This window comes from Saccoglossus kowalevskii, chromosome 4 (assembly GCF_978046115.1).
Source record: "Saccoglossus kowalevskii chromosome 4, keSacKowa6.1, whole genome shotgun sequence".
Taxonomy (NCBI): Eukaryota; Metazoa; Hemichordata; class Enteropneusta; family Harrimaniidae; genus Saccoglossus; species Saccoglossus kowalevskii.
The window spans coordinates 10,351,229-10,372,519 of NC_140644.1; the positions used below are offsets into that span (position 1 = coordinate 10,351,229).

A 21,291-nucleotide genomic window follows, 5' to 3' on the forward strand; every position below is an offset into this window, starting at 1 on the left:
TCCATTGACCAGTTAGTTGTAGTACATAGTACAGACAGTGCTATTATGGCTACTAATAGCTGAACTCAATCCATTGACCAGTTAGTTGTAGTACATAGTACAGACAGTGCTATTATGGCTACTAATAGCTGAACTCAATCCATTGACCAGTTAATTGTAGTACATAGTACAGACAGTGCTATTATGGCTACTAATAGCTGAACTCAATCCATTGACCAGTTAGTTGTAGTACATAGTGCAGACAGTGTTATTATGGCTACTAATAGCTGAACTCAATCCATTGACCAGTTAGTTGTAGTACATAGTGCAGACAGTGCTATTATGGCTACTAATAGCTGAACTCAATCCATTGACCAGTTAGTTGTAGTACATAGTGCAGACAGTGTTATTATGGCTACTAATAGCTGAACTCAATCCATTGACCAGTTAATTGTAGTACATAGTACAGACAGTGCTATTATGGCTACTAATAGCTGAACTCAATCCATTGACCAGTTAGTTGTAGTACATAGTGCAGACAGTGCTATTATGACTACTAATAGCTGAACTCAATCCATTGACCAGTTAGTTGTAGTACATAGTGCAGACAGTGCTTTTATGGCTACTAATAGCTGAACTCAATCCATTGACCAGTTAGTTGTAGTACATAGTGCAGACAGTGCTATTATGGCTACTAATAGCTGAACTCAATCCATTGACCAGTTAGTAGTAGTACATAGTGCAGACAGTGTTATTAGGGCTACTAATAGCTGAACTCAATCCATTGACCAGTTAGTTGTAGTACATAGTGCAGACAGTGCTTTTATGGCTACTAATAGCTGAACTCAATCCATTGACCAGTTAGTTGTAGTACATAGTACAGACAGTGCTATTATGGCTACTAATAGCTGAACTCAATCCATTGACCCCAGTTAGTTGTAGTACATAGTACAGACAGTGCTATTATGACTACTAATAGCTGAACTCAATCCATTGACCAGTTAGTTGTAGTACATAGTACAGACAGTGCTATTATGGCTACTAATAGCTGAACTCAATCCATTGACCAGTTAGTTGTAGTACATAGTACAGACAGTGCTATTATGGCTACTAATAGCTGAACTCAATCCATTGACCAGTTAGTTGTAGTACATAGTGCAGACAGTGCTATTATGGCTACTAATAGCTGAACTCAATCCATTGACCAGTTAGTTGTAGTACATAGTACAGACAGTGCTATTATGACTACTAATAGCTGAACTCAATCCATTGACCAGTTAGTTGTAGTACATAGTGCAGACAGTGCTATTATGGCTACTAATAGCTGAACTCAATCCATTGACCAGTTAGTTGTAGTACATAGTGCAGACAGTGTTATTATGGCTACTAATAGCTGAACTCAATCCATTGACCAGTTAGTTGTAGTACATAGTGCAGACAGTGCTATTATGACTACTAATAGCTGAACTCAATCCATTGACCAGTTAGTTGTAGTACATAGTGCAGACAGTGCTTTTATGGCTACTAATAGCTGAACTCAATCCATTGACCAGTTAGTTGTAGTACATAGTGCAGACAGTGCTTTTATGGCTACTAATAGCTGAACTCAATCCATTGACCAGTTAGTTGTAGTACATAGTACAGACAGTGCTTTTATGGCTACTAATAGCTGAACTCAATCCATTGACCAGTTAATTGTAGTACATAGTACAGACAGTGCTATTATGGCTACTAATAGCTGAACTCAATCCATTGACCAGTTAGTTGTAGTACATAGTACAGACAGTGCTATTATGGCTACTAATAGCTGAACTCAATCCATTGACCAGTTAATTGTAGTACATAGTACAGACAGTGCTATTATGGCTACTAATAGCTGAACTCAATCCATTGACCAGTTAGTTGTAGTACATAGTGCAGACAGTGCTATTATGACTACTAATAGCTGAACTCAATCCATTGACCAGTTAGTTGTAGTACATAGTGCAGACAGTACTTTTATGGCTACTAATAGCTGAACTCAATCCATTGACCAGTTAGTTGTAGTACATAGTGCAGACAGTGCTTTTATGGCTACTAATAGCTGAACTCAATCCATTGACCAGTTAGTTGTAGTACATAGTACAGACAGTGCTTTTATGGCTACTAATAGCTGAACTCAATCCATTGACCAGTTAGTTGTAGTACATAGTACAGACAGTGCTATTATGGCTACTAATAGCTGAACTCAATCCATTGACCAGTTAGTTGTAGTACATAGTACAGACAGTGCTATTATGGCTACTAATAGCTGAACTCAATCCATTGACCAGTTAATTGTAGTACATAGTACAGACAGTGCTATTATGGCTACTAATAGCTGAACTCAATCCATTGACCAGTTAGTTGTAGTACATAGTGCAGACAGTGTTATTATGGCTACTAATAGCTGAACTCAATCCATTGACCAGTTAGTTGTAGTACATAGTGCAGACAGTGCTATTATGGCTACTAATAGCTGAACTCAATCCATTGACCAGTTAGTTGTAGTACATAGTGCAGACAGTGTTATTATGGCTACTAATAGCTGAACTCAATCCATTGACCAGTTAATTGTAGTACATAGTACAGACAGTGCTATTATGGCTACTAATAGCTGAACTCAATCCATTGACCAGTTAGTTGTAGTACATAGTGCAGACAGTGCTATTATGACTACTAATAGCTGAACTCAATCCATTGACCAGTTAGTTGTAGTACATAGTGCAGACAGTGCTTTTATGGCTACTAATAGCTGAACTCAATCCATTGACCAGTTAGTTGTAGTACATAGTGCAGACAGTGCTATTATGGCTACTAATAGCTGAACTCAATCCATTTACCAGTTAGTTGTAGTACATAGTGCAGACAGTGCTTTTATGGCTACTAATAGCTGAACTCAATCCATTGACCAGTTAGTTGTAGTACATAGTGCAGACAGTGTTATTATGGCTACTAATAGCTGAACTCAATCCATTGACCAGTTAGTTGTAGTACATAGTGCAGACAGTGCTATTATGGCTACTAATAGCTGAACTCAATCCATTGACCAGTTAGTTGTAGTACATAGTACAGACAGTGCTATTATGGCTACTAATAGCTGAACTCAATCCATTGACCAGTTAGTTGTAGTACATAGTGCAGACAGTGTTATTATGGCTACTAATAGCTGAACTCAATCCATTGACCAGTTAGTTGTAGTACATAGTGCAGACAGTGCTATTATGGCTACTAATAGCTGAACTCAATCCATTGACCAGTTAGTTGTAGTACATAGTACAGACAGTGTTATTATGGCTACTAATAGCTGAACTCAATCCATTGACCCCAGTTAGTTGTAGTACATAGTACAGACAGTGCTATTATGGCTACTAATAGCTGAACTCAATCCATTGACCAGTTAGTAGTAGTACATAGTGCAGACAGTGTTATTATGGCTACTAATAGCTGAACTCAATCCATTGACCAGTTAGTTGTAGTACATAGTGCAGACAGTGCTATTATGGCTACTAATAGCTGAACTCAATCCATTGACCAGTTAGTTGTAGTACATAGTACAGACAGTGCTATTATGGCTACTAATAGCTGAACTCAATCCATTGACCAGTTAGTTGTAGTACATAGTGCAGACAGTGCTATTATGGCTACTAATAGCTGAACTCAATCCATTGACCAGTTAGTTGTAGTACATAGTACAGACAGTGCTTTTATGGCTACTAATAGCTGAACTCAATCCATTGACCAGTTAGTAGTAGTACATAGTGCAGACAGTGTTATTATGGCTACTAATAGCTGAACTCAATCCATTGACCAGTTAGTAGTAGTACATAGTGCAGACAGTGCTTTTATGGCTACTAATAGCTGAACTCAATCCATTGACCAGTTAGTTGTAGTACATAGTGCAGACAGTGCTTTTATGGCTACTAATAGCTGAACTCAATCCATTGACCAGTTAGTTGTAGTACATAGTGCAGACAGTGCTATTATGGCTACTAATAGCTGAACTCAATCCATTGACCAGTTAGTAGTAGTACATAGTGCAGACAGTGTTATTATGGCTACTAATAGCTGAACTCAATCCATTGACCAGTTAGTTGTAGTACATAGTACAGACAGTGTTATTATGGCTACTAATAGCTGAACTCAATCCATTGACCAGTTAGTAGTAGTACATAGTGCAGACAGTGTTATTATGGCTACTAATAGCTGAACTCAATCCATTGACCAGTTAGTTGTAGTACATAGTGCAGACAGTGCTTTTATGGCTACTAATAGCTGAACTCAATCCATTGACCAGTTAGTTGTAGTACATAGTACAGACAGTGCTATTATGGCTACTAATAGCTGAACTCAATCCATTGACCCCAGTTAGTTGTAGTACATAGTACAGACAGTGCTATTATGACTACTAATAGCTGAACTCAATCCATTGACCAGTTAGTTGTAGTACATAGTACAGACAGTGCTATTATGGCTACTAATAGCTGAACTCAATCCATTGACCAGTTAGTTGTAGTACATAGTACAGACAGTGCTATTATGGCTACTAATAGCTGAACTCAATCCATTGACCAGTTAGTTGTAGTACATAGTACAGACAGTGCTATTATGGCTACTAATAGCTGAACTCAATCCATTGACCAGTTAATTGTAGTACATAGTACAGACAGTGCTATTATGGCTACTAATAGCTGAACTCAATCCATTGACCAGTTAGTTGTAGTACATAGTGCAGACAGTGTTATTATGGCTACTAATAGCTGAACTCAATCCATTGACCAGTTAGTTGTAGTACATAGTGCAGACAGTGCTATTATGGCTACTAATAGCTGAACTCAATCCATTGACCAGTTAGTTGTAGTACATAGTGCAGACAGTGTTATTATGGCTACTAATAGCTGAACTCAATCCATTGACCAGTTAGTTGTAGTACATAGTGCAGACAGTGCTATTATGGCTACTAATAGCTGAACTCAATCCATTGACCAGTTAGTTGTAGTACATAGTACAGACAGTGTTATTATGGCTACTAATAGCTGAACTCAATCCATTGACCCCAGTTAGTTGTAGTACATAGTACAGACAGTGCTATTATGGCTACTAATAGCTGAACTCAATCCATTGACCAGTTAGTAGTAGTACATAGTGCAGACAGTGTTATTATGGCTACTAATAGCTGAACTCAATCCATTGACCAGTTAGTTGTAGTACATAGTGCAGACAGTGCTATTATGGCTACTAATAGCTGAACTCAATCCATTGACCAGTTAGTAGTAGTACATAGTGCAGACAGTGTTATTATGGCTACTAATAGCTGAACTCAATCCATTGACCAGTTAGTTGTAGTACATAGTGCAGACAGTGCTATTATGGCTACTAATAGCTGAACTCAATCCATTGACCAGTTAGTTGTAGTACATAGTACAGACAGTGCTATTATGGCTACTAATAGCTGAACTCAATCCATTGACCAGTTAGTTGTAGTACATAGTGCAGACAGTGCTATTATGGCTACTAATAGCTGAACTCAATCCATTGACCAGTTAGTTGTAGTACATAGTACAGACAGTGCTTTTATGGCTACTAATAGCTGAACTCAATCCATTGACCAGTTAGTAGTAGTACATAGTGCAGACAGTGTTATTATGGCTACTAATAGCTGAACTCAATCCATTGACCAGTTAGTAGTAGTACATAGTGCAGACAGTGCTTTTATGGCTACTAATAGCTGAACTCAATCCATTGACCAGTTAGTTGTAGTACATAGTGCAGACAGTGCTTTTATGGCTACTAATAGCTGAACTCAATCCATTGATCAGTTAGTTGTAGTACATAGTGCAGACAGTGCTATTATGGCTACTAATAGCTGAACTCAATCCATTGACCAGTTAGTAGTAGTACATAGTGCAGACAGTGTTATTATGGCTACTAATAGCTGAACTCAATCCATTGACCAGTTAGTTGTAGTACATAGTGCAGACAGTGCTTTTATGGCTACTAATAGCTGAACTCAATCCATTGACCAGTTAGTTGTAGTACATAGTACAGACAGTGCTATTATGGCTACTAATAGCTGAACTCAATCCATTGACCCCAGTTAGTTGTAGTACATAGTACAGACAGTGCTATTATGACTACTAATAGCTGAACTCAATCCATTGACCAGTTAGTTGTAGTACATAGTACAGACAGTGCTATTATGGCTACTAATAGCTGAACTCAATCCATTGACCAGTTAGTTGTAGTACATAGTACAGACAGTGCTATTATGACTACTAATAGCTGAACTCAATCCATTGACCAGTTAGTTGTAGTACATAGTACAGACAGTGCTATTATGACTACTAATAGCTGAACTCAATCCATTGACCAGTTAGTTGTAGTACATAGTGCAGACAGTGCTATTATGGCTACTAATAGCTGAACTCAATCCATTGACCAGTTAGTTGTAGTACATAGTGCAGACAGTGCTATTATGGCTACTAATAGCTGAACTCAATCCATTGACCAGTTAGTTGTAGTACATAGTACAGACAGTGCTATTATGACTACTAATAGCTGAACTCAATCCATTGACCAGTTAGTTGTAGTACATAGTGCAGACAGTGCTATTATGGCTACTAATAGCTGAACTCAATCCATTGACCAGTTAGTTGTAGTACATAGTGCAGACAGTGTTATTATGGCTACTAATAGCTGAACTCAATCCATTGACCAGTTAGTTGTAGTACATAGTGCAGACAGTGCTATTATGACTACTAATAGCTGAACTCAATCCATTGACCAGTTAGTTGTAGTACATAGTGCAGACAGTGCTTTTATGGCTACTAATAGCTGAACTCAATCCATTGACCAGTTAGTTGTAGTACATAGTACAGACAGTGCTTTTATGGCTACTAATAGCTGAACTCAATCCATTGACCAGTTAATTGTAGTACATAGTACAGACAGTGCTATTATGGCTACTAATAGCTGAACTCAATCCATTGACCAGTTAGTTGTAGTACATAGTACAGACAGTGCTATTATGGCTACTAATAGCTGAACTCAATCCATTGACCAGTTAATTGTAGTACATAGTACAGACAGTGCTATTATGGCTACTAATAGCTGAACTCAATCCATTGACCAGTTAGTTGTAGTACATAGTGCAGACAGTGCTATTATGACTACTAATAGCTGAACTCAATCCATTGACCAGTTAGTTGTAGTACATAGTGCAGACAGTGCTTTTATGGCTACTAATAGCTGAACTCAATCCATTGACCAGTTAGTTGTAGTACATAGTGCAGACAGTGCTTTTATGGCTACTAATAGCTGAACTCAATCCATTGACCAGTTAGTTGTAGTACATAGTACAGACAGTGCTTTTATGGCTACTAATAGCTGAACTCAATCCATTGACCAGTTAGTTGTAGTACATAGTACAGACAGTGCTATTATGGCTACTAATAGCTGAACTCAATCCATTGACCAGTTAGTTGTAGTACATAGTACAGACAGTGCTATTATGGCTACTAATAGCTGAACTCAATCCATTGACCAGTTAGTTGTAGTACATAGTGCAGACAGTGTTATTATGGCTACTAATAGCTGAACTCAATCCATTGACCAGTTAGTTGTAGTACATAGTGCAGACAGTGCTATTATGGCTACTAATAGCTGAACTCAATCCATTGACCAGTTAGTTGTAGTACATAGTGCAGACAGTGTTATTATGGCTACTAATAGCTGAACTCAATCCATTGACCAGTTAGTTGTAGTACATAGTGCAGACAGTGCTATTATGGCTACTAATAGCTGAACTCAATCCATTGACCAGTTAGTTGTAGTACATAGTACAGACAGTGTTATTATGGCTACTAATAGCTGAACTCAATCCATTGACCCCAGTTAGTTGTAGTACATAGTACAGACAGTGCTATTATGGCTACTAATAGCTGAACTCAATCCATTGACCAGTTAGTAGTAGTACATAGTGCAGACAGTGTTATTATGGCTACTAATAGCTGAACTCAATCCATTGACCAGTTAGTTGTAGTACATAGTGCAGACAGTGCTATTATGGCTACTAATAGCTGAACTCAATCCATTGACCAGTTAGTTGTAGTACATAGTACAGACAGTGCTTTTATGGCTACTAATAGCTGAACTCAATCCATTGACCAGTTAGTAGTAGTACATAGTGCAGACAGTGTTATTATGGCTACTAATAGCTGAACTCAATCCATTGACCAGTTAGTAGTAGTACATAGTGCAGACAGTGCTATTATGGCTACTAATAGCTGAACTCAATCCATTGACCAGTTAGTTGTAGTACATAGTACAGACAGTGCTATTATGGCTACTAATAGCTGAACTCAATCCATTGACCAGTTAGTAGTAGTACATAGTGCAGTGCTATTATGGCTACTAATAGCTGAACTCAATCCATTGACCAGTTAGTAGTAGTACATAGTGCAGACAGTGCTATTATGGCTACTAATAGCTGAACTCAATCCATTGACCAGTTAGTTGTAGTACATAGTACAACTCTTGTTGGTGTATACTGACTTATATTAGTCCATCCTGTATTATATCAAATGTGCCAAAGATGTCATATTTCCACATATTATATTAATATATTTATAAAATTGATTTGAGAACCATTTTGTTAGTGCTGCCAAGTGTTGTTAAAGCCCTCTTAATACTAATAATGTCTATATATTTGATTCTCAATTACACCATAGGACCATAAAGAGACAGACAATTCCCCAGCAGTCATGGTTATTAATAAGCTCAATAATATTTATGTCACGAGAGATAAAATACTAGTGAGGAGATAGGTTATCATTACACAGTGTTTGTCAGAGACGATCAAATTTAATTTGGCTGGGAAGGGTATGCAAGTTGTTGGGTTTTGTCTATTTTCTTGATCCCAATACAAAAAAAGAATCATACAAGAAATTTGGTACACAGACGGACAATACGTATCAATAGATTTTGTTCCAGTCTGTGCATGTTAGTTATTTGATAAAAAGGAATTTGGAAATAGCAGTTTTAAATTGTATTATTACGTACAACAATGAATATGTGCAATTTGTTGACACTATAAACTAACAGATTAGTTATAAAAAGTGTCTAGAATAACAGCAGTCTAAGTGTATAGGGCCTAATGTAGTTTTCAATTGTAGCCACCATTTTGCCTCATCTCAAAGTACATCTCCTCTGACAAAATTTGTCAACCAATTAAAGCATGTCTACTAGAAAGCAGTCAGTGACACGATTTCTGATTGGTAGACTTGACTGCTCACTGCATTGTGAGGAACATAGCATAGATATCACAGTAAATGCTTTGTTCACAACATTTATATTTGCTACATTTATACTTTACAAAATAGGTGCTATTTCAGAAGGTACCATGGCTGATATATCTTTCAATAATACTGTTATAACAACTACTGAATTTGATATACCTGGTACCGTATTTCTGTATTAGAAGTCAAGCTACAATATAAGCACATGTAAACTGACAGTATTGTACATATTGAGTTATTTAAAATACAACTTATTTTGACCACTGACACATTTATGTCAATGCAGACACATGTGCTACTAATAGAGCAGATTACAGTAGCATTTTGACAATTGAAATGTGTGAGGTGCCAGGTTGAAAATCTTGTCAAATTTGTTCTGTCCAATTGACCTTAGATGGCAATGACATCCAAGATTTTGTTGAGTCACATGACTTGTATTTGCCTCTCAAATAGTATTGTTTTCTCTCGTCATGGCAACACTTGTTACAAATATCATGGATAGATCAGGGGACGTAATGGCAAAAGAAAATTGAACACTATTTGAGGCAAAAAAAAAAACAGCCTTTGTGCTCCTCTCCCCCTCAACTTGGTCTTGGTGGCCATGAAAGTCTAAAAAACAGCCTTTGTGCTCCTCTCCCCCTCAACTTGGTCTTGGTGGCCATGAAGGTCTAAAAAACAGCCTTTGTGCTCCTCTCCCCCTCAACTTGGTCTTGGTGGCCATGAAGGTCTAAAAAACAGCCTTTGTGCTCCTCTCCCCCTCAACTTGGTCTTGGTGGCCATGAAGGTCTAAAAAACAGCCTTTGTGCTCCTCTCCCCCTCAACTTGGTCTTGGTGGCCATGAAGGTCTAAAAAACAGCCTTTGTGCTCTTCTCCCCCTCAACTTGGTCTTGGTGGCCATGAAGGTCTAATGTGAAACTGAAATGAGCATGGTAACAAATACACAAGGACACTGGAAAAACTGTAACCTTGTCTCTTTATCTTGCGTCTATATTTCTACATACGTGTGCAAGATTTTCATCACATATCTCTCTCATTGCAATCCCTTGTATCTTATTATCAACTCTTGTCTGCTCAATAATGAAATTTTTTTTTATCTCAAAATGGACATATTTGATACATTATAATTATTGTATTTTTATTTCTGATAAGATTAGTCTTTGGACCTTTTTATGAAATATTTGATAGTTTAAATTTGCATGCATTGTGGGAAAAGAATGAAGATTCACCAGAATTTTGCTTTGTGAAGCGAATCCTTGTGAATTCATGCGCATTTGAAAACTATTCCAAAACTTTAGCAAATGAAATTTGAAATGATCGCATTTGAACGTTTATTATACATTACCCACAAATTCAGCACATCAAACAAGTCGATAAATTCCTTTGGAGTGCAACCTAAAAATGGGTACCCCCCGAAAATGTCTAGCTGTGAATATTGTTAACTGCTTTAATTTTATAAGTGAACAATGTTCATGATTCAATGAAAATCATTAAATTTGCAAACCTTGTTTTCACGAATGCCGTAAAATCATCAAATTGCAGGAATTGCTAGCTGTGAAGATTGAGCGGTTTACAGTATACACAATAAAGTAAAAAAATCAGTTATTTTGATTCTAGTTTTATGCGCATTCCATGTAATAGACGCTATAGTAGGAGGAATATAGCAAAGACTTCCTTCCTGAAAAATGAAATGTTTTCAGTCATAGAGTTGATTGCAAGTCATGAAATGTTGCAACATAAAGTAGGCAGGCCTACTTCTACCAATCGGATCATTCCATAATACACACATGGCTTTATAACAGTATAAGACATGACAAAGAAGTTCTGGAACTTCTCAAATAAGTATGTTATAAAATGTAATATATTCTTAAATTTCATATACCTTGTGCTAATTTTTATACACTGCTGTGTATGTGTGTGTAGATTAGATTTGACGATATTACCGATAAATGGTATTAAGTGCAATGTGCATGCTGCCATTCTGTTATGTGTTTATCTATTTATTGGAAAATATAATTTGTAATATTAAGTAATATTATATATTTTAACAGTTTCTGTTTTATAAGCATAGACTGGTAGTCTTCACTGCAAACCCACTTAGCAATACCTGAGCCTCAGTAGGAATACATTTTTGGTTGAGAAAAATGGCACAATAATCATGGAGTGTTTAATATTTACACGTTTAAAATATGCTTTCATTTGAAAGCATGCTGCATAGCAACTGTTAACTCATGAAACCACACAAACTCGTATCGACTGAATCTCGAACTCACTTTTGTCATTTCATTCCCCAAAATTGCTTTGTGAAACTTTAAAAATGTCTCTTCAATGTTTGATACATTATGCTACCAATAAAAGTTTTGTCATAGAATTTTTAGAAGTTATTTTGTATGTGTGCATAATATAATTTCACATTAACATAATACACATACCAGAATAATTTTTTAGCTATGCTGTCATCGTAGATGACAGAGGGGAGATGTTTCATATAAGCGATTGTCCAATTGCATTTTTGAGACTTCTTGAATACTACGAGCTCAATGACTTTTATACTTGGTATATTGGTACCTCTGTTCATTCCGTGACAAATATTTTTGTCATTTGGGGTAAAAAAATGCTATTGTCGACTTGGTATCAAATTGAGCTGGCAGTTTTCAAGAAGTCTCATGGGTGTGCTTTGCTCGAATTGGCTACAACAATGTACTTGTACAGCGGAGCTATTTCAACAGTCAGGTCGCTTATTTGTTTACATGTGTTGCTTGCTGAAGTTCTAAGCTTTACTGTGATTGATCAACTCGAGTACTCATTGTGTGAACACCAACAGAGCATTTTCGATAAAGGAAAAACATAGACTGTTTGTTACAGTACCTACTTCATTACAGTGAAAGTGGTTATACAACATATAGGTTTTGAACATTAACAGACAAAGCTCCAATGTAGAAGTGTTTGTGATATAAACATCTTGAATGATAATAGACTAAGCTCCAGAATAAAAATGGTGCGAAATAGGTTGTTGACCAGTAAGAACAAAAAAGTAGCCTGCTACCAACGGTGTTTGAATTGGACAAAATCATCTCTGAACAAGTTGTGCATGTATATTAAGATATATCGTAGTTGTCATTCAAAATGGATGCCAGTTTATAGCCATATTTGATTGGATTAAAATGCAAACACCGAAGTGTCTGTACCAAGTTTTACCCCAACAAGTACTTCTTGTTAATAACGTACATTGTACAAAATAGAATAATGCCATAAAACATTAAATAAAAAAAACATTGTTTTAATAATTACCGTTAAGTTCTACATATTCTCGTAAGATACTGAGATCACATGACCAAAATACTGATAATATTATGAGATAATGGACATCAATGAAAAACTGATGTCTCCACAAAGAGATTAAAATATACCTCGGCTTTATTTTGTCTTATTATGGGGAAATGACCTCAGTGGATTGTCAGTTTAGAATTGTCAGCGATCATCAAGGATGGCAACCATGTCGGAATGTGATGGTACTCAATATGGTTTTTCACTGCATTGCTGAAGACTTGTAAAACACTCCTAATTTAAATAAGATGTACAACTGCTGCAAGTGTCATCATGAAGGTGCTGACGGCTCATCAGGTTTGTTTGTTGTCTCTGCTGAAATCCTTTTTCTCTGTTTTACTTCTTCTCTATTTTTAAATTCTTGATCTATTCGTTCTTTTGCTCTCACAACCTGAAATATATTTTATATATGATTAAATTACGTTTACTACTAAATTTACAATGTTGGAAGTAGATCTCAAACTTTAGATAAAGAAAACTATGTAGTCATAAACTAGGACCACCACTGATTTATTTGACTTCAATTGTCACTGGAACCAGTTCAATCAAAAGATTTATAAAGTACATCATCATTTAGAACAGACTTTGGAATTGAATGAAAACTTTATTCCATTGTTTTGAGTTTTAGCCAAATGCGAGTTGATGAATTGTTACTCTGATACGGAAACAGGGGTGAGAAATTTACTTAACATTAAGAAATCACCAGTGAAACATACAAAAGATTATAGCCATATCAGAAGCCTGTTATAAAATGAGTGATGTTAACTCTATATTGGGTGCTGGTGAATCTATTGCCTAACGTATGATCAGTCTGTCCTCTAGGGCAATATGATGTGCCTTTGACGCACAATGATTTGCCGTGGCACTAGTTGTGCTAATTCACCCCAAAAATAAAATCATACATGTACATACATATATAGTGATCTTGAAGAAAATCTTACTTTAGTTATGGAATTTGGTAAAATGAAATTCACATTTTATCAAGACAAAATACGAGTAAAAACGAAAAGAATCAGGGCCACATTTTTTTTTAATTTAATTTTTTCTCTTGAAGACTGACCTCCCCAGCAGTCAACTAGCTGACTCGACGTAGACTCACGATCTCTACAGAATAAGTCCCATTAGAGGGCAGACTGTGTATGATAAACAAAAGTCACTAAAGATACCCATTCAAAATGACTGACCTTGGACTGTATGTAAAATGAACCTCCTTTTGACTTCTCATTCACAGTAAATAAATGATCGTAATTTTTCTGGACTTCTTCAGGATTCAAATTTGGTGAAACATGCAGTATTTGTTGTGCTTCCTGTAAACAAATAAAGTAAAACATCATGTGTTTAGCACTTACTAGTATCCTATTGCAGCAGCACCACAACTCTCCAAGGCTGACCTACATGTATGTCAAGAGACCCCTGGACAATGCGATGCCTAACAAACAAATAATGTTTTTTTTTTAATTTACACCTTCCCTTTCCCCCATGCTAATACAAATTTCCTTCATCGATATTCTGCCTTCATGTTCTCGTCAGGCTTTAAGAATGCATTAAAGCAGGAGAGTCATCACCTGCGCATGCATCAGATGACCATAGCGCGTCATTGTTTACAAACAAGTGCCTACCCATGAGCCTTTGTGTTTTTACCACGTATTATCGTCGCTTTGGACTCAATTCCCGTGCGTGCACAGGTGACAACCCCCTCGCTTTAACTCACACTTGTGCACAAAGCTTTTAGTAAAGTAAACATCCAAGTTGAACAGCGCCCTCTTAGATCAAAATGTAATTTATTTTGTTGGAAAATTCAATACCACCGACTATGCACGCTCTGCAATTAGACTTACCTGTAATGACATTCCCATAACACTGTCTGTAGCAGCAGCTTTGCGTCCTTGCTGCCCGCCACCAGCCCTCTTAGCAGCAGTTTGACTGGCTAGTAGAGTAAAACAAGACAAAGTTAGTGCTGCCTGGCAACTGTATTACAAGTACATATAACACCATCAAAGAGTGATTCACATGCGTCTATTCAGTGTCACATTTTTGCATATTAGCATACCGTTTTAAAAAACGCATAAATAAAGCACACACAGACAATGCATTTATTGAATACTATGAAATACTTTAGCTGGAATTGATTTTCGCTGAAAAGACATTTTTGGTGCTTTGTATGGAATTTATTTTCACTGATTTTTGACAAGTTGAATGTAAAAATATACATATTCGCTAGATTTTATTTTCACTGAATCATTCCTTCAGCAAAAACAGCTAAAATTAATTCCAAACGAAAATAAAGTATCACCCCAAAACAACCTTTTGCCAGTCGCAAATTACAATTTATTTCATTTTTGTCACTAAAGCCGAACAATATGTTTATAAGCATTCTGGTGCCATATCAAAATATGGTTTAACTCTATGTGTGGGCGGGAAATAACCGTGACATAGGTATGAATTACCTGCAAACTCCTGCCTAACTGCCTTGGTGAAGGCCCTTGCAACAACCTGACCACCAAGCACGATTATTTGTGCTAAATATTTTGCCTGAAAAATAAAACAAAATGTGATTACTCAGGAGGATTACTGTTACTGGTAACAGTGAAAACAAACATAGATTTATTGAGAACACATAAAATTCCCCTAGAAGATTACAGTCTGATTTTTTGTTTTGTTATATTTTTTTTTAATTTTTATTAAAGGATGTCAGGCGTCTTGTGTTTGAATTTCATGTGAACAATTTATTTGACACACTGTATACAATGTCATAAGACATCGAAAATGACATGACAAAATGACCACCGACGTGTAATCTTGCTAATATTATCAACAAGATGCTGCTGGACATGTTTTACAGGTTGAAGCATTTTGTAAATGAAAATTACAATACTGCTGTAAAATATTTAATATTTATATAATATTTTTTTCGCATCTAAGGAAGAAAAGGTCAGATAGCATAATTATCATTTACATGTATGTTCAAAACAGTGTCACAATTGTTTTTGTTCTATTTTTCAACCATGACTCACGGATGCAACACTCAAAATGACCTTGCGTGAAAATAAAATCCTTGTGGTAATATTTAGTATTTCACAGTATGTACACATTTATGTATATATCACTCTTGATGTATGCCCTTAATTTATCCACCTTTGATAAGTACACATGGCAGTGATTCGTGGACAAGCTAAAGTTAACATTCAATCTAAAGTTCTAGGTAAACTGTAACGAGAGATTGACGTGCGTACAAGGCTGTTTTGGGGGTGATATATATTTAGATTAGGACTAGACGGCAGCCCAACACTGCGTGGATTGGGTGCCGATAAGCACAGGCGCTCGAAACGTTTCTTGGCTATTAAATTCAGTTTGACCATAGCAGGCAGCAAGGGGCAGGGATTGTCAGAAAGAAACACACACACACACACAAGTGTCTTGGATCCAATAGGGGGTAGAATTTATTTAACTACAACACTATAAGCTATAAAACCCAGCCCCTCCCATTGATATGCAAATGAGCAAATACAAATGCAAATGAGGTAGCTGACCTTGGGAGGGTACTGGCAAACTACAACTACAAACCATAAAACACTATGAAACTAAAGTCCCCAAAGACCCAAGACACTTGTAGGGTAGGAACCTAGGGGCGAACGGAAGGGAGGCCCGCAGCAAACCCCTGGATCGTCTGTAGACGGAGAGGGAGTGACGGGTGCAGATAACTACGAAAAGCATCACTTTTCCAGTCGCCTAACAGACGAATCAACTCAGCCGGGATACCACGGTCAAGGGCCCAAGAGGCCCCCCCACGGCGAAAACTGTGAGTAGAATAGAGGTCAGCATTCGGAACCAATGGCCGCAACAGCAATGACAAACGCTTCACAAACAAGGGGCATGGAACAGGACGTGGCCTAGGAGAGTTGCAGGGGAGGACAAACGCTGGGCCCGTGGATGGCGAGGGTGAAGCCCTGAAGGCGGCGACAATGGCTGATACCGGGCAGAGGGGGTGACCCTTAAGCACTGGGAGGGGTAAAAGCAATTGACGATCCTTGGTCTGTATCGTTTTGGACCACCGAATGACTACTGCTAGACCCCATGGGAAAACCAAGAAATCCCCCCGCTTGAGATGCCGGGAGCCATCAAACTGTGACATGGATGTGGGGAGCACGTTGGACTTCCGCAGGAGTCCAAAAAACAGTGTCAAACAAATGGCCCAAAAAACAATGTCAGCAGGACATGTCAACTCCAGTTGAGCACGGATGCCCAGAAGCAGGTCCGGGGTAATTGGTAACTTCCTCTGAACTGCTGTGCCTTTCACTCGGGCTATACCTCGCAAGATACAGGTAAGTGGGAAGTTACCAGGGATAGGGTTGGCCAACCCGCCTTCAACGTGGAGCAGGCGGACAATATTGAGATACTGACGGATGGAGCTATGGGAGAGACGCCGGGCTAGGTGGGCTGCATACCTCCCTAATACGACAGGTTCAACTGGGACTGGGGAATACCCATACTGATTGCAGAAGGATAGGTAGGCCTTGCGGTGGGTACGGTAGGTAGATTTGGTTGCCATTGCAAAGGTTTGTCCTCGGTAAAAGGCGACTTCCAAGTCCAGTTCATTTTCCAGTCGTGTGATGCCAGGATCTGGGAAGAAATCAAGCGATAAGCCCTGAGAGACATGTGATTTGGGAAAGTGGACACAAAGGCCTGAAAGTCAGACAGAGTTAGTCCAATATCACTAAAAAGAGTGTGGAGGCGTGTGGGCTGGCCCGATTGGTGCAACCTGGAGATGGCATCTGGGATATGGTTATCTTTACCTGGCACATGGCTTGCCTGTATGTGGAAATTGTGGGTGACAGACAGCCAAAACAGTTCTCGGAGTGCAGACATGACAAGTGCATTGCGGGATGTACATTTGTTGATATTGGCCATGGCCACCTGACTGTCAGTGTAAATGTGAACCGTACAATCTTGCCACTTGTGTGCCCACCGGCGTGCTGCCAGCAGAACTGAGAGGGCTTCTTTATGGTTTATGTGGAGTGGGTGCGCTGATGGCCAGTCATGGGCCCATGCAGTATATTGCCAATCACCACAATAGTAAATACCAGATGCAAGGTTGGATGCATCTATATGTACATCGGTAATAGGGCGAGGGTCTATAAATTTGTGGGTACCATTGAAAACTGCCAGGTAGCGCAGCCACCAATCAATGTCAAGGGCAAATTCCTTAGATAAGATAACTCTGTGAGTAGGCTTGCGGAGGGAATGCAGTTGGTCAAGAATGCGGCGGAGGAAAGTTCTCCCTCCTTTGATGACTCTACATGCCCAAGCGAGTTTCCCAGCTAGGGATTCTAATTGGCGGCGGCTTGCACGTTTGCGTTTAGCGAATTCAAGCAGCATAATGCGAAATTCCTCCAGCTTTGGAGTCGGTAATTGTAAAGTTAAGTCAACTGTATTAATTTCAATGCCTTTTGAGTGGGCCCCACAACCTTCCCCCATGCAATACTAAAACCCAACTGTCGTAGGAGTGACAGGAGGGTGTTAAGGGCGACTTGACGTGACTGGTAGTCAGGGGCGATGATGAGAAAATCATCTAGGTAGACCACCATCGCATTAAAACCGCGGCGAGCCATCATACGCCGTACACTCTGTGTCAATCTGTGAAAAATTTCTGGCGATAGCTTGGCACCGAATGGGAGACGTTTATCCACAAGATAAGTGGGTTCTGTGTCCCCAGCAAAAGTCCATTGCAGTCCTGTTGCCGAATAATTGGAGGGGTGCAGGGGCACAGAACGGTAGGCAGCCTTGAGGTCAACCTTGGCCAGAAAATTCCCCTGGGAGATCATCTTTGTTGCCTCATCGATAGTTTGATATCTGAATGGCTCATGAGAGGCATAGTCATTGACTGCTGACCCTAGTGGCTGACTGCAGTCATGGATCAGCCTGATGTCATTCGAATTGGGTTTGGGGATAGCCCCCAAGGCACTGACAATGGTTGGTTTGGGGGGGGGGGAAGTGCCATAATTCCCCTCAGCTAATTCTGACAAAATCTGGGATTCCACCTTCCCCCTGGCCTCACCGGTAGCAGATTTATAATTGCCCATATGGACATTTTTTAATACAGAGTTTTTATCCATGATGCGGAAACCCTGATGGATTCCTTCAAGCAAAAATGCTGCATCAGGGTCCTCTTGAAGTTCGCGCTGCCACACTGAAATTTTCAGTGGAGATGCAATTATGGAGCATGGTGAGTGAGGTAAAGGGGAAGCTGGTAATCCCTGCGCAACTAGTTTTTTGAGAGTTGAGCCAGGTTTGCATCATGCTGTGTTTTGGGGTGGTTTTTCCGGCAACCTTGCTCCAGACATACATGAGCATAAGTGCAATTGTGAAATTCGCAGTTACCCCTATTAAAATTCAGACAGATTGGTCTACCTGACTGATTATCAATTGGGGCAGGTGGACGGTTAGCAGCCAGAGAAACCCCCGATTTCGTTGATGACCCTACAAATTTCTGGGTAGAGGGAAGAGACTGTTGCTTTTCTCGCAGAAAAACAGTAACCAAATGGGGGATATCAGTACCCCATGGAAATTTGTGTGTTGCTTGAAATTGCCGGTATTGACGATCAAACTGCAGTACTGAAAGCCAAGTATAGCGACATGCTAATGAGGAAATTTTATCCGTATATGCCAGGTAATTTAAAACATTATTATTTTTCAAAAGGCCAGTTTGAATTAATTCATACATTATGCGGGCATTTGCCCCAATCCATTGGCATGGCGTAACATTTTCCAGGCGACCCTTTTTGGGCCCCGTTTCCAGAACAAGGCGAAATCCGTCCTCCCCCGAACCGATCACTTGCGGGTCCGAAACATGAGTATCGGCGGTGGGTAAAAAATCAATAATGTCGAAAAATTTCTCACCTTTGCGCGTTTGCATACGGACGAGTGGGTCCAGGTCCGTTCGTGAAACATTAGTGGCAAACGGGTTATTTGAAAAGTTATTTGACAAAGAGTTTGTGTTAAAAGTTGGTGCAATGTTCAATAACGGATGAAATTGTCCTGCTTCTTGTGCTGCTGGGTCCGTAAGCAAGTGTTGCAGCGACGGCGTCTCCCCAATTTTGACGTTTTGAGAGCTGGCGGCCATATTGGATTCTTCACCGTTGGTGGCGCTGACCTGTGGGTTCCCGGATGGACTCTGCTGTTGTTGGTTGTTCGGATTAATAGCAGGAAGTTGTCCATTTGTCGATGCCGCCGGACGAAGATTTTGTATAGCAAAAATAAATAGTCGTCGTTGGGCTAGAGGCTCAATAACCATCGCATCAATGTCTTCTCGGGCGATCAGACGAATGAGCTGCATGTTGGTAAAACCATTCGCCGACAACTTTGCCATAGACTCACTGCTGATGCTATTTACGGCGGCCCATTGTTGAACATCTAGCGGCAGATCGCTGCGTGTGTCGCTCGTAGCGGCGGGTCGTTCCATCCCTGAGAAAGGTGTGAAAGTGGCCCCAAACATATCGGACAGAGAATCATTTGCCATTGAAATTATTGTGCCAGGTAACAGTCGTCAAATTCGTCAGATTCTTGCGCAACTGCGATTGTCTGCGCCTCACTGTCACAGAAGAAACACGGTCGATCGGTGCAACTAACGGAACAGTCGAGTAATCTTGCTAGAAGTGGATTACTTTCACGTAAAATGTACAGTACGTACCGTCGTAGTTCTGCAGCGCCTAGTTGATAATACGGTGGTATTTGGAAGACGAGTCTGACAATGGCCACAACTTGGCAGGTGGCTAACATTGAGCACGTCGACGAGAAAAACTTGCGAAAAGATACAATGTTTCTAGCTGCACTGCAGAAGTTGCACTGATTACAAAATTGAAAACGACGCCACAAATTAATGTATATTTACCTATGGTAATAAGCTGCCAAGCTAGTTCCTGATTGGGCAGCCCTACCAAATCCCTTGGTGATGTCCTGTGACTGACTCCCCATGGCCCCGCCTACAATTGACCTTTAAAACTGGGCAGGCCGGATTATCACACTGAATTTAAAACATGTTAAAAATTAACAAGGCCATAAAAAATGACCTAAAGTGGGATCGGCATAGTTAGTCAGTCGCCGGTAAATCTACCCTACTACTCATTACCGGCGACTGACTAACTATGCCGATCCCACTTTAGGTCATTTTTTATTAGCCAAGAAACGTTCCGAGCGCCTGTGCCGATAAAGCCTCCTACTCCAAGAAAATGGGCTCCTCCACATTCACAGCTACATGTACAACGTCGCGGCTAACTATTATTACTTTAGTGATTTTGAACTAGCCGATCATGGTGTAATGTGGCTTAACTTGTGTCGTGGATCATGATGGTGAAAGTACATCGAAGTCTAATATAAATATGTGCATTTCTGACACACAAAACGGAAAACACTCACCATAGTTTCCAAAAACACTTACTACGCCATATAAAAACAGCCAGGAAACTATCGCACGTTGTACCACACACTGTAATAATGGCTACTGATTACATCAGCTTTATCCAAAAGACGTATGAGAAAGATAGTTTGATTGGGTAGTTCTTGACAAACCTGTTCAACTACAGAATTCATATCCAATCAAAAATGGGTTAACGAAAAACTTTTCCAATAACACGAAGGGTCGTTACCGTCTTAATATTAATGTGGTATACACTCATTT

The 21,291-nt window shown here is 39.2% G+C and overlaps 1 protein-coding gene across 1 annotated transcript; it reads right to left on the bottom strand.

Annotated features, from left to right (window-relative positions):
• Positions 1-12,554: 12,554 nt before the first annotated feature.
• Positions 12,555-21,118, bottom strand: LOC100375188 (mitochondrial import inner membrane translocase subunit tim16-B-like). The gene is made up of 5 exons (XM_002738734.3): positions 21,030-21,118; positions 15,065-15,149; positions 14,456-14,544; positions 13,802-13,924; positions 12,555-13,008 (listed from the first exon to the last, which is right to left on the bottom strand). Exons 1-5 carry the CDS (start codon positions 21,030-21,032, stop codon positions 12,889-12,891), a joined length of 420 nt encoding a protein of 139 aa, XP_002738780.2. The 5' UTR covers positions 21,033-21,118; the 3' UTR covers positions 12,555-12,888.
• Positions 21,119-21,291: the final 173 nt, after the last annotated feature.